The 16,656-nt window shown below is 38.0% G+C and overlaps 1 protein-coding gene and 1 long non-coding RNA gene across 4 annotated transcripts in view; both read right to left on the reverse strand.

Annotated features, from left to right (window-relative positions):
- The window catches only part of LOC136424332 (uncharacterized), a 57,606-nt gene that overhangs the window by 2,386 nt on the left and 38,564 nt on the right, over positions 1–16,656 (reverse strand). The window contains exons 3-4 of one of the 3 annotated variants that reach the window (XM_066412893.1): positions 6,223–6,403; positions 4,247–6,033 (exon numbers count right to left, since the gene is read on the reverse strand). The exons of 1 other annotated variant lie outside the window; for it this stretch is intronic. In XM_066412893.1, the coding sequence (XP_066268990.1) occupies positions 5,739–6,033; positions 6,223–6,403 (476 nt within the window). In that variant the 3' untranslated portion in view covers positions 4,247–5,738. Of the gene's footprint in view, positions 1–4,246; positions 6,034–6,222; positions 6,404–7,059; positions 9,300–9,495; positions 9,668–16,656 lie in introns of those variants that run through there. One more of the 3 variants, XM_066412894.1, reaches the window with a different exon arrangement.
- On the reverse strand, positions 778–3,918 carry LOC136424818 (uncharacterized). Its single transcript, XR_010753936.1, has 2 exons — positions 3,317–3,918; positions 778–3,062 (listed from the first exon to the last, which is right to left on the reverse strand). It is a non-coding gene; the product is annotated as an uncharacterized lncRNA (long non-coding RNA).

Below are 16,656 nucleotides of genomic sequence, written 5' to 3' on the forward strand. Positions count from 1 at the left end.
ATCTATCTATCCATCTATCTATCTATCTATCTATCTATCTATCTATCTATCTATCTATCTATCTATCTATCTATCTATCTATCTATCTATCTATCTATCTATCTATTTATCTATCTATCTATCAATCTATCTATCTATCCATTTATCTTTCTATCTATCCATCTATCTATCTATCTATCTATATATCTTTCTAACTATCTATCTATCTATCTGTCTACATATCTATCTATCTATCTATCCATCTATCTGTCTTTCTATCTATCTATATATTTTTTTATTATCTATATCTATCTATATGTATAGAGAGATATATGTATAATGTGTGTTCGTGTGTGTGTGTGTTTGTGTTCCTTTGTGTTATGTCACTTATGTGAGTGTGTTTATCTAAACCTTTTACTTATTTACGTTAGGGGGAATAACTTACCTGCAATCTATGCAATTATTATTAAGTTTGACACGCCTGGTGTCTGTTTCAAATTACAGTTCAGAGCTACAGCGAGATTAGGTCTAGGTTTAACATTTTATCGTATTTGTGCAAGTTTCCTTCGTATCAAGATATTGAATCATATAATGAAGAATTGACGATCTTATAACATTTAGTACAAGGATGAAGCTACATGTATACCCCCCCCCCCCACACACACACCCCGCTTTTAGATACCACACCTATTATAAAGACATCATTCATAAATATGTATTCGGAAAGTATATCTATATTACCCATGATATTCATTTAAGCCATATTTATACTTTGAAAAAGAGAAAACAATTGCGATCTATAATTAGTAAGACTATACCGTTTAATGCAACCATCATTCAGGGTTAACACTGTTTCTTGCTATCCAAATAGGAAGTCCAAGATAATACAAATTGGAACAGAACACAGCCTATATATACAGCTATAGTGTTAAGTGTAATGGAACCGATTCTATATACAACATATAATGAATACTTTATACTTTACATTATACAGTCATAGTGTATCGTATCATATTGTAGATTCCATGCACATCACTGCAACACTTTGTGACATAGATCTTTACTAAATTCAACTTTGGAACATACTAACTTACTGTTAATTGAAAATGTCTGGTTGTGACATAGATAGTCAACATCTAATAGGCACACTGTGTACGCAACATCTGACAACTGTACTCTTAGTTGTGTTTCTGAGTTGAAAACATTCTTGAATATTTAGAAGGCTCCAGTAATAAAATGTTAATAAGGCAAGACGTGTTCACAATGTGTATAGATACATACAAAGTTGGTATATGCTAGGGTAATTCCTTTCATCAATTCTTGGGGTAAAATCATTAAGATCTGAGAAAGGTGTCTTAGAATGTTCATTTTCTTTACAGACACATATTGCTTCCGTTTTGCATTGCTTCTTGAGGCATTGTCATTGCGCCTTTTCCAATCTTATTTACAGTCCATGTGAAAAAGAATAGTGTTACGTGACCTGTGTGACCTTTGACTTTAAGGTCACGTGATGATGAAAAATGGCGGATGCGTTTGAAAGTTTTCTTTCAAGAAGAAACGTCTATAGTCGTGTGTACCAGTCTTGATTCTTTATGTTAAGAGGAATAGTATTTTTTACAATTTTTGATGTATCATGAAAACATACTGGAGAGATGTAAACATCCGCCATCATCAGCTCTTGATGCCCGTTGATAACTGAACGATGATAACACATACAAACGTGTCTGTTTCTCACTACATAGTTATTAATGTAAATAACAATCATAATGGTAATAACTGCTAACATCTCCCTATACTATCACTACTTTTTTGATGTACCAAAAAACTAACGAAGATATTTGGTCAACACAATTTTGTCATTAAAATTTCTCACTATTTGCTATGCTGACACAAAATCTAACTTCATGAAGTATATGCAATGTTTCCTAACTCCACTGCCTATTCTACAACTGAAGAACTTCATTAAATTAATAACGTAATAGGTATCATAATTACTATTCATCCTCTACTACAATCATTTAGACATAATTACATAGTAAGTACAAGAAAAATTATCTTAGACATGCTAAGAAAGAAAGTGACATAAAATTGATATAAAATCGATTCTAAGTGATCCTTAGAATTCTGGGCTTTTGACAACATTACATTACAAGAGCGCCCATTCGATTTGAAGAACATTGATGATATGTCGATACAAGAGATAATTCGTTTCATAAACATCGAATCATATCGATGTAGACACTTAAGGTTGATTTTACAAATATCAAACATGTCAATAGTTATAAGTCACTTAATCACGTTGTTATAATATATATTTCATGCAAATATAACTCTTTTTACAGATATACATGGTACATCATATCATTGAGTCCCACGCAGAAGTAACAATACTTTCAAATCAACATTCTATCTCGCAACTCCATGCTCGGCCATGCATAGTACCCCTCATACCTATTGAATTCATTCCTCGTTGAATAGCATTAAGCCACTATTGCTCTATCTGTCAATACATAAATATCCACAGTAATGTTCACAATATCAGACATTGCTTATCACTATAAACTATAGCCTTTTACCTTTTGTTAACACCTATAACTTATGCATGCCACATCGCTGTAATTAAGAAAGCTAGGTTAGTCGCTTTAAATGAAAGAGGTTGAAACGTGCCTATACATGCAGACGGCTGTGGTAAAACTCGATAGCGAAGGCCCGCAAGGTCCTTCCACCAAATAAACTATACAATAACCTGTTCCCTCGGTGGACAGGCTGGATATCTCCATGGATGGGCATGTCCATTTTTCACCGCGGGTGCTTGGAGAAGAACTGTTTCACGCGGGCCCCATAGGGGCACCATGACTCTGTAAGCAGCTTCTAGCTGAGCACGTCTGATTACCTCTTGCTTTTTACGTTCTTTGAGTAGACAGCAGACGAAGATGGCCAGGATGAGTATCACAGTGCCCAGACCTGCTCCCAAATACATCATGGTGGTCCAGTCGCTCTCCCATCCTAATGTTGTGACGATCCCCGTATTTCCTCCTGCATTTCCAACTTTACTGCCGACCCCTCGAGGAAGAGCTGTTGGTCTGAATTAAAGATAAACAAAAAATAACTGTTATTAAAACACATCATTGACAAAAAATACGCATCAACAATTCTTCAGCAAAGGATATCATCTGATGGAGATGCATTGGAGTACTGTATTGATTCATAGCAGCCTGTTGCGATCGCTCAATTTGGATAGAATATAGAGAAATATGTCGCAGATTTGAGCACGAACGGGTATGTCTTATTTATCAAATTATGTCTTCGTATCTTAAAGATGGTTACGAATACTTACGTGTCTGGCGCTAGGTCCCAAATGTCGAGTGTACTCGACTGGTTGGTCGTCACTAGTTGTTCTTCATATTCGGCCGCCATGTTGAGATGTAAGCTGTTGATTATGTAAGGTGTGTCGGAATCGTTTCCGCCGACGTCACTTCCGCATCCGGTTTGGAACGGGCTGGTTCAGCTTCGATGTTGTTGTCAAGAAGAAAATACCTTCTTCGTGAGTCCAAGGAACAAGGCTACAACGCAATACCAATTCTAGAATCGCATCTTTGCTTATGCTGCACCGACCGTTGCCAACCGTATCATTCTTCTCCTGTGATAAATGATTCTTTAGGTGAGCGGGTTATATTTTCTAATGAAACGCAGAGCCCAGAGGCATTTTACATCACAGCGAGGAGAGCATCTCTGGCTAATTATAAAACCAGGAATGAAGATAAAAGAGACATTGATGAAACGGTTTTCCCTGCAGTAGCTTAAGTAAGTACTTAAGAAGTCAGGTCACATATATCTACCTAGTATGCAGGCCGGTCTATGTACAACTCTATGCAAACACAAGGCAATGTTATACATTTCTGACGCAGCATATTGTTATCAACGTAGACGTGTTTTAGTGTATTAGCATACATAAATACATTATTGTATCCCCTGTTATTCATGAATCAGATTAGTTCCTTAAAATTTTTAGATATTAGCATTAGTAGCTCAACTTTCATTGTACGTAAGTTGCCATATATTGAACCTGTTACAGTTGTCGCGCAATGAAGTTGTTCTTCTGATAAATGCATACCAGCGGGAGCCTTACGCTGATACCTATGAATTTTTTCAAACGTTAGAATGAAAGGATATTAGATAGTTTTTGATGTAACGTCGATGTAAGGAAGGGAAATGCCAGTGTGAAACACTGATAACTAGAAGAAGAATTACGCAAAAAAAAATGACAATGTGTGAATGAAATTTATCTCTGTTTTATTAATTTTTCTCAATTTCTTTCCAAATATACTTTGTGACAAATCTTTTCCAATGTCCAATCATGTCAAATAACATACCGTGTACATATAGCTTCAGATCAGTTGAATTCAATAAGATTATCATAATTATGTGGTCATAAACGTATAACAACATTACGCTCCTTGTTTGTCTTAATGATGTTTTATCGAAAAGTTTTCTATTATCCATTATGAACAAATGAGATATTACCCATAATAGACATCATTTTGTATCATTCTCAATTAAAGTGAATTACAGTCATAATATTGTCTATTTTGCATTTAGCTGAAGCAACATCTACTATGAGCGATCACTTATGCATTATGTTACTAATATTATTGACCGTCTTAACAGTTAACATTGCAAGCATTCTACCATAGCAAAGGCAAACATACCTTAACAGCATCTTTACAAAACGGTACCCACATGCATTATACGTCAACTAATATCAATTCTCTTCAGACCATGTGCTGTAATAGACCATTATTCTACTTGGTATTAACATGTAAAGCAATGCAGTGTACTTCTACGAATTCGTTTCTTAATTAACATTACGGTATTCCTAGAATGGTACAGAGTGGAAGTTAAAGGCAACCAAAGCAATATTAGGGCCCAAAATATGGAAATTTTAAAAATGCTAAAATCTTCATGGTAATGACATTTACTAATGACTAACACTATTTAGCACAATTGCAAAATAACTTCATACTTTGAGCATCTTAAAACCACACAAAAACGTGCCGTACGATGATTCCCTTAGTTTCGCAAGCCTACAAAACCCCTGGCGACAATTTTCAGTGAATTCTCATATCCGAACAACGTCGTAATTTTGCATGATGGACGTCGCTATACCTTGTGTTATTTGAACTAATAATGTATACAAATTACTAATGAATTGACTTTGAAATCCGATTTTCGGGCCCTAATATTGCTTGGGTTTCCTTTAACATTAAAAGCAACCACAATCTCATTTTAATGCGTACGTGACCAACATGTGGAATCATTGATTTCTACGAAATAACGTTCCTTAATAAACCTCATTGTATTCCTAGAATGGTACCGAGTGGAAGTTGATATTCAAAGCAACCAACTATATTCTATCGAATTCTGAAGCATGACCAACAATCGACGGGTACCATCACTATTATATAAGCAGTAGCGAAGACTTATTCATTTACCAGCAAGTGTTACAGTAAACCACATAGACTATCGGACAGCATAGCTGATTTTCGAGAGTCCACAATTATAGGGATAAACACAAATACATAAATAACGTTATGCATAACTAGAGTCCAATAATGTTTAACTAAATGACTATTAAAATCAGTCATAGTTAAACAATGTTGAATGTCTTTAGATTACATGCCACATTACATACTTAAATCAAAATAATTTGTGTGCGAGTTAAATATGAGGCAGGGATCCCAAGATGAGGCCCGGTTGAGTCAAGGTGATTCCTTAGGCTGCGCATTCCGTTCAGAATTCGAAATGTTCGCCATCACCGCGGCTGAGTCTGCATCGGTTTGAGCCTTATTCCACTTCTTCAGCAGCTTCTTCCGTCTGTAGAGCAGACAGCACACAATGAACGCAAGGGCGGTGATAGTAGAGATGAGCCCGATGCCTATGTACAGCATGATTGTCCAGTCCCCTCCCCATCCTAGGGGGGCCAACCCGCCTCCTCCTCCACCGCCTCCCGATGGCTTGCCGAAGGAGATAACACCACGGGCGAGGTAATACGGTCTGCAAAGTGTTGACATCAATATTAATGCTTCAGCACTCAGGGAACGTGCGTTAGATGCACGGTGCAACGTTGGAGATATACACTGATTTTATAAAGCGATGCTTAATCAATTGTAGTGGCTATAAGCGGTTATTTGCAGGTTAATAGCTATGGTATTGCTTTAGGAAATAAGATATTTGGGAACTAACTCTTCGGCTGTAGTGTCGACGATGTCATAGAGATTCCGCTTGAGGGTTTCCAACCGCGTTTCGTTTCTCGTCGCCATCTTGAGAGTGCGTCCATGGATCTTGTGAGCTGCGTCACTTCCGCTTCCGGTCGCATGCGTCCAGTACAGCTTGGACGTTTTCAGGAGGAAAATTGCCACAAGGTCTGTAAGAATTAAGGAAACAGGCTTTGTTCTATCAGTGAAGTGTCATCTTTAAGGTCAAATAACGATCTATATTTAGGAATATTATCGAAATGACGCTGGGGCTTATCATATTTCAATTACGTGAAGTTACAACTATCCTTTCTCTGATGGTATCATTATTTCGAGATATTTCGAGAACAATACCGTTGCTGCTTTTAGGGCATTGCACATCGTCATTTGAAAAACTCTTTATCCGTTTTTATATTCGCAGGACTTAAAACTAACCAATTGCGGAATAACTTAAAATGGTCCTTATCAAACTTTAAATAGACCATCTCTAACACTTAAGCAACATTTGCATATATGACCCACAAACAACCAATTCTATGTTCATATTTGTTTATTCATCTTAGATACTGTTGTGACACAAGTTATATACTTTTGGAGTTGATATACTACGAAAAACAGTTTGATGAGATACAATCCCAATATATACATACAAAGTTACAACAATTACAAATACAAAAACTGCTGTATAGAAGTATATATGTTATGTATCAGACATAAGTTATTTACTCTTTTGTATACTATCTTGGATATCTATACCCTTTAAAATTGTACAAACAGTTCACAACAATTGAATAGATCAACATCGTAGGAAGCCAAAATGGCATATAACCATCAAAAGTACGTTCAAAACGGTCAGAGCTGATAGACATTTTTTCTTAAAACATATTCAGTAGAGTTCACTGAGTGGTTCTTTTGTTTTTTAAATCACAAAGATTCAGTCCCCTTCCACTTTTCAGTTCATGTTACTCACCATAGTGAAGGTAAGTCATATTTACGTAGAATATCTCCAATGTATATTATTATCAGCATTGTTAAAACAGCGCAATTCACAATTGTTCTTCAAAGTCGTTACTTGAAAAATGTCCTTCCGAAATAGACACCATTATGCGTCTGTTGCTTTTATAGTAAAATAAAAGCTAGATTACGCCAAAACAAAGCGTGCAGTACAAATTACAAAGTCGTTAAATGCAGTATTGTTTGTACGGAATGGAATGTGAAGTGAAAGTCTACCGGTACAACATTTTGCTACAAACGGTTTTCCCGGGGATTTGAAATTCATCAATGGTCACGATCAAAATCACGAGCACGTGCTATTACCTTCTTTCATAATGAAGAATAACATTCAACAGATGTACTGAATGTACCCTGTATAGTATTTCAGGTAGGCAAGACAAGTTACGACTATAGACACTATGTGTCATTGTTGGTTATTATATGATAACTTAACGTACATATTAATTACGACTGTACTCGCACATGAGAACACCCATAAAAAGTTAGCTATACCCTGTAAGGCCCCCATTCCACTAGACGGCGATCGCGCTGCGCTCTCGCTGCAACATAAATCGGATTTCTGTCACCCTTGACTTTATAATTGGAATATCATCCAAAACATATACGTATGATTGAAGAAAAAAAACACACAAAGCGTAAAAATAGTATTTTTTAATTTATGAAATTAGTTAAATTTTAGGTCGCAGAGAGAGCGCAGTGAGAGCGTCGTCCTAGTGGAATGTGACATTGATTTGACGGGAAACTGAATCACATTCACATTACGATGAGGTATGGTGTTGAGCGATAAGCCAATTACGACATGTATTATTATTGCACATTTATCACTGCGCAAATGACAACAAGATTTAAATCAAATTTCGATCAGATTTGACTTTGTATAGTTATATATATTGTTGCGATCCACCTATGTGATACTTTATCTGCTTTTTCTTCGTTTATAGAAAACGTCGTTTATGAATAACAAAGCAATCGATATGATAATGTGCTCCCATCACATTTAGTTACCGTCCGTTTGAAATCAAACAAAATACATTCCGTCTCCATGGAAAATGACATATTGTTCTATATATGAACTATAAAATAAATGATCAAACAATACAAATTGAAAAATTCAAACTGAAAAATAGATCTGCATACCAAATAACTTAACGCCTATTTCTGAATACGAATTGCTTTATATGGTCTTTGCATCGACCATTGGGACTGAAATCATGATAAATATATTTTACTCGAAATCATAATGATTATCTTCATATGTTATTGTGTATGATCCAAAATGAAGTTTTCTTTGCAAAGAAATGGCTATGGCTATGGCTTTACCAGTCGGTTATCGTACCTTTTTCTGACCTCCTCAACTTCTAGAATCAGTTTCATTTGTGTTGACCGTCTTATCAGCTAACAAAAACTTTGGATTTTTTTTTAAAAATTGGATACCTTTGGTTCAAAGTTATTCGAGTGGCAGAAGTATGAACCAACTGATATAAGAGAATTTCATACCGATAACATAGTATATATTTGCCAACTCCTAACAGAAAAAGGTGAAAAGCGATTTAGATAATCAAAGGAGAGAAATGAAGTGATGCAATCAGAGTATGAAGGTGATTTTCTCCTGAAGAAAGCTTGAACTGAAACAGTTTTCACGGTCCTTCGTTCACAAGTCTCTGAGAAACACCCTAGCTGCGTCTTGCAGGGCACGGCAGTCCAGCTCAAGACACAGTTCAGCTCAGAAGCCATCCTTCCTTTTCCTCCTCCTCCTTCCAGGTGTCTTGGAATCAAGCCGGAGGTTTTAGCACCACGGGCACGCCTGGATCCGCTACGGGGATCATGACCCCTGACGCCGCCTCAATCTGTGCCCTCCTCACCCTCTCTTGCTTCTTCCGTTGGTGCAACACGCAACAGACAAAGATGGCCAGAATGAGAATGATGGCGCCGAGACCAATGCCTATGTATAACATGGTTGACCAGTCGCCCTCCCATCCGATTGGGTTAGCCACATTTCCGCCGCCGTTTGGTTTTCCGAAGCCAGCAACACCACGAGGAAGATAGTACGGTCTGGAGAGTACAACAGGTTATATCAGATTCATATGACGAAAATTATTGAAATGTTAGATTTGCTCTATCAATTTTGACCTTGAATGAACTTTACCACTTTTTATGACAGGTTTATGTGAAAGGAAAGATGATGAAAAGAAAATTTGAAATTGAAATTTTAGCATTACATTTTTCAAGATGGTATTATGAAACTCACTGTTCTGGCATGTCATCCACAACGTCATATAGACTTTGTTTTACAGACTCCAGACGGTCATTTCCGGTCGCCATGTTGAGAATGCTTCTGTGAATCTCGTGAGATACGTCACTTCCGGTTCTAAGGGTCCAGTGCACGGTTGGTGGACGAAGGACGAAAATTGCAAGAAGTCCTGGAAAATAATTAAGCAAAGTATACTATTCTCTCTCTTGTTTCCCCTATCGTTTTGTTATTTTCTTTTATATCTTGCTTAGCAAAATTTATTTCAAACCACAATAAGTAAGAATAAAGAAAACTATTTTGAGCCATCAACACGAATGATTGTTATCGAAATCATCAATCCTGTATCCCACTAGCAATTTAGTAATCTGTACGTGTCCTGCTATTACTTTATACATTGCTGTTTTAACACATTGCAGATCGGTTGCTTTCAAACCTCGAATATGTGAGATTACAGAATCTGGTATGATATTGTGATATGGGCTTACTTGCATATATATGATGTAAATACCAAAAAAATATGCGACAGTTAAAATGATGTCTTTGGGCTTTCAAGGACTTTCGCTATTGCAAGAAAGGTGTCACAAGGAATAGGATACAAGCTATCCCTTCTACGACATCGAATTGCAACTTGGACGTGAGAAAATGCCATGTACAAGGATAATGGACAGACTTAGTGGCGTTGCCGGATATTAGTTTGAAACAACCCGTCGTGTCATGGTTGGTTTGTGATCAATATCGTGGCAGTCATTCCAACCGGCCCGGTGGCATTGTTGGCGCACTAGGCCAATACTAATGATTGTCTGCATGATGAATTAAATAAAGCACTGCAACGTAAAATGGTCACAAAGAAATACTTTGGAATATTCAACGTAAGTTAGAGAGAGAGAGAGAGAGAGAGAGAGAGAGAGAGAGAGAGAGAGAGAGAGAGAGGGAGAGAGAGAGAGAGAAAGACACAGAAATACACAGAAAGGCACAGAGAGAGGGGGAGAGACAATCGCAACTATTGAGTGATTTTCTTTAACAGTAAAGAGAGGGAAAGACGGAAATATGTCAAGTCAAAGTCTTTAGTAAATCAAAAAGTGAGGAAGAGAGTGTGAGAGAGATAGTGTGTATTGGATTGCTTTTATTAATCGTAATACTGATCCTTAAAACTTGTCGTTATGCCTCTACTTTTATTCATAGCCCTACCCATGTGCGTCTTGGCATAAACTTCGCCTAAACTAAAGAAGATTAGAATCATTCCGGATTGAGGTCAATGGCTCCAGACATAGCCGCTCAGTCTGGCGATAACGAACCACATATTGTATCCTCCTTATTGCGATTACTGATAGTCCGTGCTTCTTGCGCCAGCCCTGTAATGGCTGCGTACGATAAAATCGAAGCCGTCAGCAGCGTAAAATGCTACATGCTGAAATCACATCGCTTTTTAGGGACTACCTAAACGTTATACTTACATAAAACTATAATCCGATAGTTACCTGTTCCATAGGGCATTCGTTCACTTTAACAGTGTTAGTAACTTACCCAAAGAGCTTTTAAAAGGATAAGCTACTTTCTGCTAAGAGCTTCCTTTTATTAAAGTTTCTGAAAAGCCAGTATGGTATTTGTCCTTGCTCTGACCCGTTTTACTTCAAACGTTTGTGTGTGTATGTTTGAAGTTGATTGGATGAAAAATAATGCATACGTACAAACGAACCAATCACAGCTTTCCGTGATGTATGCTGACCTTCAGCAACGAAAACTCCGAAAGAAGGCAACTCGATGTTTGAAGTTGATTGGATCAAAAATAATGCGTACGTACGCACTAACCAATCACAGGCTTCTGTGATGTATCGTGACCTTCAGCAACAAAGGTGAATTACAACCGTACGTCCCAAAACTCCGTAAGAATACAACTCGATGTTTAAAGTTGATCATGATTGCATCAAAAGTAATGCATACGTACACACTAACCAATCACAGCTTTCCGTGATGTATTTTGACCTTCAGCAACGAAGGTGTATTACAACAGTATGTTCCAAAACTCTGGAAAAATGCAACTCGCTGTTTGAAGTTGACTGGATCAAAAGTAATGCGTACGTACACACTAACCAATCACAGGCTTGCTTGATGTATACGGTGACCTACAGCGACAAGGTGAACCAGAACAGTATGTCCCCCAAACTCCGTAAGAATTCAACTCGATGTTTGATCATGATTGCATCAAAAGTAATGCATACGTACACACTAACCAAACACAGGCTTGTGTGATGTATGCTGACCTTCAGCAACGAAGGTGAATTACAACAGCATGTCCGTAAACTCCTTAAGAGTGCAACTCTATGTTTGACGTTGATTGGATCTAAAGTAATGCGTACGTATACACCAACCAATCACCAAGCTTACTTGATGTATGGTGACCTTCAGCAACGAAGGTGAATTCCAAAAGAATGTTCCAAATCTCTGGAAAAATACAACTAACTGTTGACTGGATCAAAAGTACTGCGTACGCACAAGCTAACCAATCACAGGCTTGCTTGATGTACCTCGACATACAGCGACAAGGTGAACCAGAACAGTATGTCCCCCAAACTCCGTAAGAATTCAACTTGATGTTTGAAGATGATTGGATCAAAAATAATGCGTACGTACACAGGAACAAATCATAGACTTACTTGATGTACGGTGACCTTCATCAACAAGGTGAACCAGAACAGTATGTCCCAAAGAATTCGTGAGAATGCAACTCGATATTTGAAGTTGATTGGATCAAAAATAATGCGTACGTACACTGGAACAAATCATAGGCTTGCTTGATGTACGGTGGCCTTCATCAACAAGGTGAACCAGAACAGTGTGTCCCAAAGAATTCGTTATTTGAAGTTGATTGGATGAAAAGTAATGCGTACGTACACATCAACCAATCACAGGCTTGCGTGACGTACGGTGACCTTCAACAACAAGGTCAACCAGAACAATATGTCCCCCAAACTTCTCAAGACTGCAACTCAACTAGACGGCGTCAAATCCATCTTGGTCATTCAGACATAGAATTCAGACATATTGAGACAGCGGTGTCTGTCATTTACGTAGCGAACTTGGTTAATTGGCGCTCCTGTGGCTTAAGATTCTGCAATTATTCACAAAGACATGTTATCCAGAGAGAAATCGTGCCTGCGGCAGGAATGTGCCGATTACTAACGAGCAGGGGATCTCAGAAGGTCATCGTCATAAATTGTGATCAGAAAACGTCTATTTGAGTTTTTTTTTTTAGCCATTCAGAAACAGAGGTAACAGTCACGAACATTACATCACATCCCATTTCTTTAGCACAAAACGTGTGTTGTGTGTTCGCAGTGCTTTGGTTATAATGGAGTAAAGTGAGTTGAAAGATGGTGTCAACGTAACAGTCGGAGTGACTGGAAGTAGAATTTAGAGGTGATAGAACTGTTTGTCAGATATGACTAGCATTTAGACAATAGTGTCAATAGAAGGTGCTTCTAATTCACAGGAAGGTATTGTTTTCTGTCTGTCTTTGTATTCCTAGCTATGTTTTCAAATGGACCACAGGAAGAGTAGCTGTTGAGCTAATTGTGGATCCTAATAAACTCAAACTCAAGTAATCAATGGACACATGTATAACGTTAATCAAAACCTTACTGTGTTTCTTTTCTTGGTCGGCCATTTTGTATCACAGCTAACATCCCCAAGCGCGGGATCAAATGCAAGTTCTGTGGCAAAAGTGTTTTGTTTAAAAAGATGTCCTCAGATAACCTCGGACCTGCGTTAGGGAATAGACGACACGATCGATGATTCCAACCAGACGGCCACAAGAAGGCAGAGGATTCTCTGACATGTTCCATTTGCAACGGAATCACTACCACGCAGCGGCTGATCCTCAGAACACGCATCTTGGCTTGACCGATATGACCTCAATCTCGACAGCTTTTCTGTTCCGATGGATAGGGAGAGAGTTTGTATTAGGATAAGCCGACTGTATCGGCTCTCTGCTACCCGTGCTGACACACTGTCTCTCATGGGTCAATCCATAAAACATCAAGGCATGGCTTTGGACAGAAAGCCATTGTTACTTTGTTCGTAGTATGTCGATTCAAGTTGTTTTGATGGGCTACCAGCTATGTCGACTCTCTGTACTGACTTTTAGATAGTAACGTTGATTTTGGAATCACTCAAAAAGCCTACACAACAGAACTGCATTTTCAAAGCAACGCCTGTGTAAAAATTGAATCAAAAGATTACCATTCCAAACTGCTGTAGTCACAGGGGAACATATATTCTTGATAACATCATAATTTGTATGTCGTCTGACCGGTATGGAAGTCCTCAGTTAAGGTGAAACACACTTTTCTCTAACCCCATCAACATATGTGGTAGATTTTAGTACAAAAAGAAACAAGGCGGATTAAAGAAAGATCTTAATTTAACTTTCATGGTAAGCAACATAAAGACAACCTAGCCTGACATACAACATCGACCAGAAATGTCAAAACTGCCAGTGTACGAAGATTTTGTTTCGGTCTGTCTGGATGCTTAAATGTGTACTTGTGTGTTCGTAGGTATTTGCAACTGTCAGTAGAGTGGCAGGAAGTCAGTGGGAAGAAGGTGTCATAATCACAGCATGCAATGGTCAGACGTGTGGTAGTGACAGGAAGTAGAGTTCAAAGGTCACGTAGAACTAATTGCTTATCAGACATGACAGGCATTCTATGTCATGGGGTCAGTGGAAGAGGCTACTAAGCAACTCTTCAAGGGGGAGTGTTTTTTTAATGTTTTTGTTTAAGCAGTTGTATATTTTCCATATGCTAGTCACGTACTGGAATGTAAGGCACAACCTTATTCACACAATTGATTTATAACTAAAAAGAACACGCGAGAAATTCTGAATATTTCACCGAGTCATTAGATCTTCGAACTCTTCTTCATACATTTATGATATGATATACAAAATCAACCAGCAATGCTAATAATTCTTCACTTTTCTTCAAAATTACTCTAAAAATCAATATAGCAGCGGGCGCGTCGTAACAGTTACCATATGTATAATGTCACCAACAATAATTTTCATTCAAGTTATGCATTCGCGACGACGGAATTCTGTAATATTCCTTGATAAACCTAAAACGTGTAACGGCAGTTTTAATTTATTTTGTCTACTCTGCTTGACTGGTGCAATTTCTGCGCGGCCAGAAGGTAATGCCGCCCCGCTGGAACCCAAAAGACGTATTACCTTGGCGCCTGACAATCTAGGCGACAAAGAACATTAATCAAGCCCAACAAATGGCTTAGCCAATACATACCCGGCCCAGAAATTCTCGTAACGAGCGCATTCAAACCAGGGTAATGGACGAGAAATTGAGTTATGCTTCAAATGGACGTCGAATTCTGTATGGTATTTCAGCACGAATGGATATGAATGGATGCCTGATTTGTCGATGCGCACTTAGATATTTGCAGCTGACGTTTGTCAAACTGCTCCGAGAGTGCAATTCATTTTCGGAGGGAAGACGTGAAGAATGGGCCGAAAAACATCGATAAGCAGAGTATTATGTGGTATTGATGTGAGTACATAGCGGACGGTGGTCAATTAGTATATTTTTGCAATGGTCGTTCTTTTAGCATTTAACTGTGATTTTCAACGCAAAAATTGCTTTTCGTGCATATATGCACAATAACAAAAAATATCCAACAGTTTAAAACATTGTTTTCTCAAGCTTTGAGAACACATCCAGCTAAAACAAACTTATATCTGACACGGTCCTACATCAAACCAACACTCTTTAATACATTTACAAATGATAATCGATTGCTTACTTAACCCTCAAACACCCGAGTGGGGTCATTTTTTACCCCAGGCGTGGATTTTGACGTGCTATTTGAACATGTTTGATCTGAAAAAAAATTCCTTCCGTGACGTTGTCAGTAGACATCTTTTCTTACCTCTCACAATTTTCTAGGGAGATGGGCACACTACTGTTGACGTTATATAGGAAAGTCTGTGTTGAGTCCGCTGGGGTCATTTTTGACCCCAGCAAAAATAATATGCTGTTTTTGAGACCTGCCCTCTGTAACTCCTGAACTACTTATCGTATGGCCACCACATTTTCAGAGAAAGATGCACCTGTGAATTGGTATTACCATAACAAATTTCATGTCGTAATCTTATGTGATTCTATCCGCCATCTTGGATTTTGACCGATGACGTCATCAAATCAGCATAAAATATCAATGTTGAATCATAAAAGTTGCATTGGATTACATAAGATGATAACAATGTATGAAAATACATTTGGCGTGCCAACAAAGCCTCGAAACGTCATTGTTTGAACTGAAATTAGCAGATTTTGTCAAGTATGCCAGTCAAAAACCCGATGCCATGGCAACACGAAAAACGATGAACTTATTTTATCATTTTTTTATTATTTTTGTTAATGAAATTTTATGAAAAGCCACCAAGTTTGGTGGCTCTCGCGTAAGCCGTTCATTAGTTATGCAGCATGAAATTTCGCGTGGGCCTCAAAAATCCCCTCCCGGTCTAGATAGGAATAGTTCAAGACGTGGTCCTTCTGATCTTTTTGCATAAATTATGATAATGAACGGGAATCATTTATATCTAAAGATGTCAAAACATTCCTCTTACATTGATGAAGCGTCATTTTTGACCCCGCTCAGTCACTTTAGTCGCAAAAATAGGTTCGGGTGTTTGAGGGTTAAGGCTCGCGTTTTGTAGAGACTACAGATTGACCATTGCTTTCATCAATGTATCTGTATCTATATAGCCGGTATAACCGCCATTCGGCGTAATAAAACCAGCTTCGTAGGCACGCGGCACGGCAGCAGCTGGTTTTATTACGCCGAACGACCTGTCACGTCTAACATTCGCATATCTAACTGCATGCATTGTTTAAAGCTGTCTAATGAGGATGCTTCAATGGTACTTGGTTGCAACGAGTTCCGATCGTTCTAGGAAAATACGAATTTTAAATGCTTACAGAACAGACGAAGATGATATCTAGTAGTGAGTTGCAGTACCACACTTTGTTTTATTTGCATATCTAGGGCAGCAATGTTGTCCCTTATTTGTCAATAACAGACTCTATTCCGTAGTTACTGACAAGTTGCCTTATCAGTATTTTTTCTAATCAAGATCTTTTTTTGTCT

The sequence above is a fragment of the Branchiostoma lanceolatum genome, chromosome 18 (assembly GCF_035083965.1).
Source record: "Branchiostoma lanceolatum isolate klBraLanc5 chromosome 18, klBraLanc5.hap2, whole genome shotgun sequence".
Classification (NCBI taxonomy): domain Eukaryota; kingdom Metazoa; phylum Chordata; class Leptocardii; order Amphioxiformes; family Branchiostomatidae; genus Branchiostoma; species Branchiostoma lanceolatum.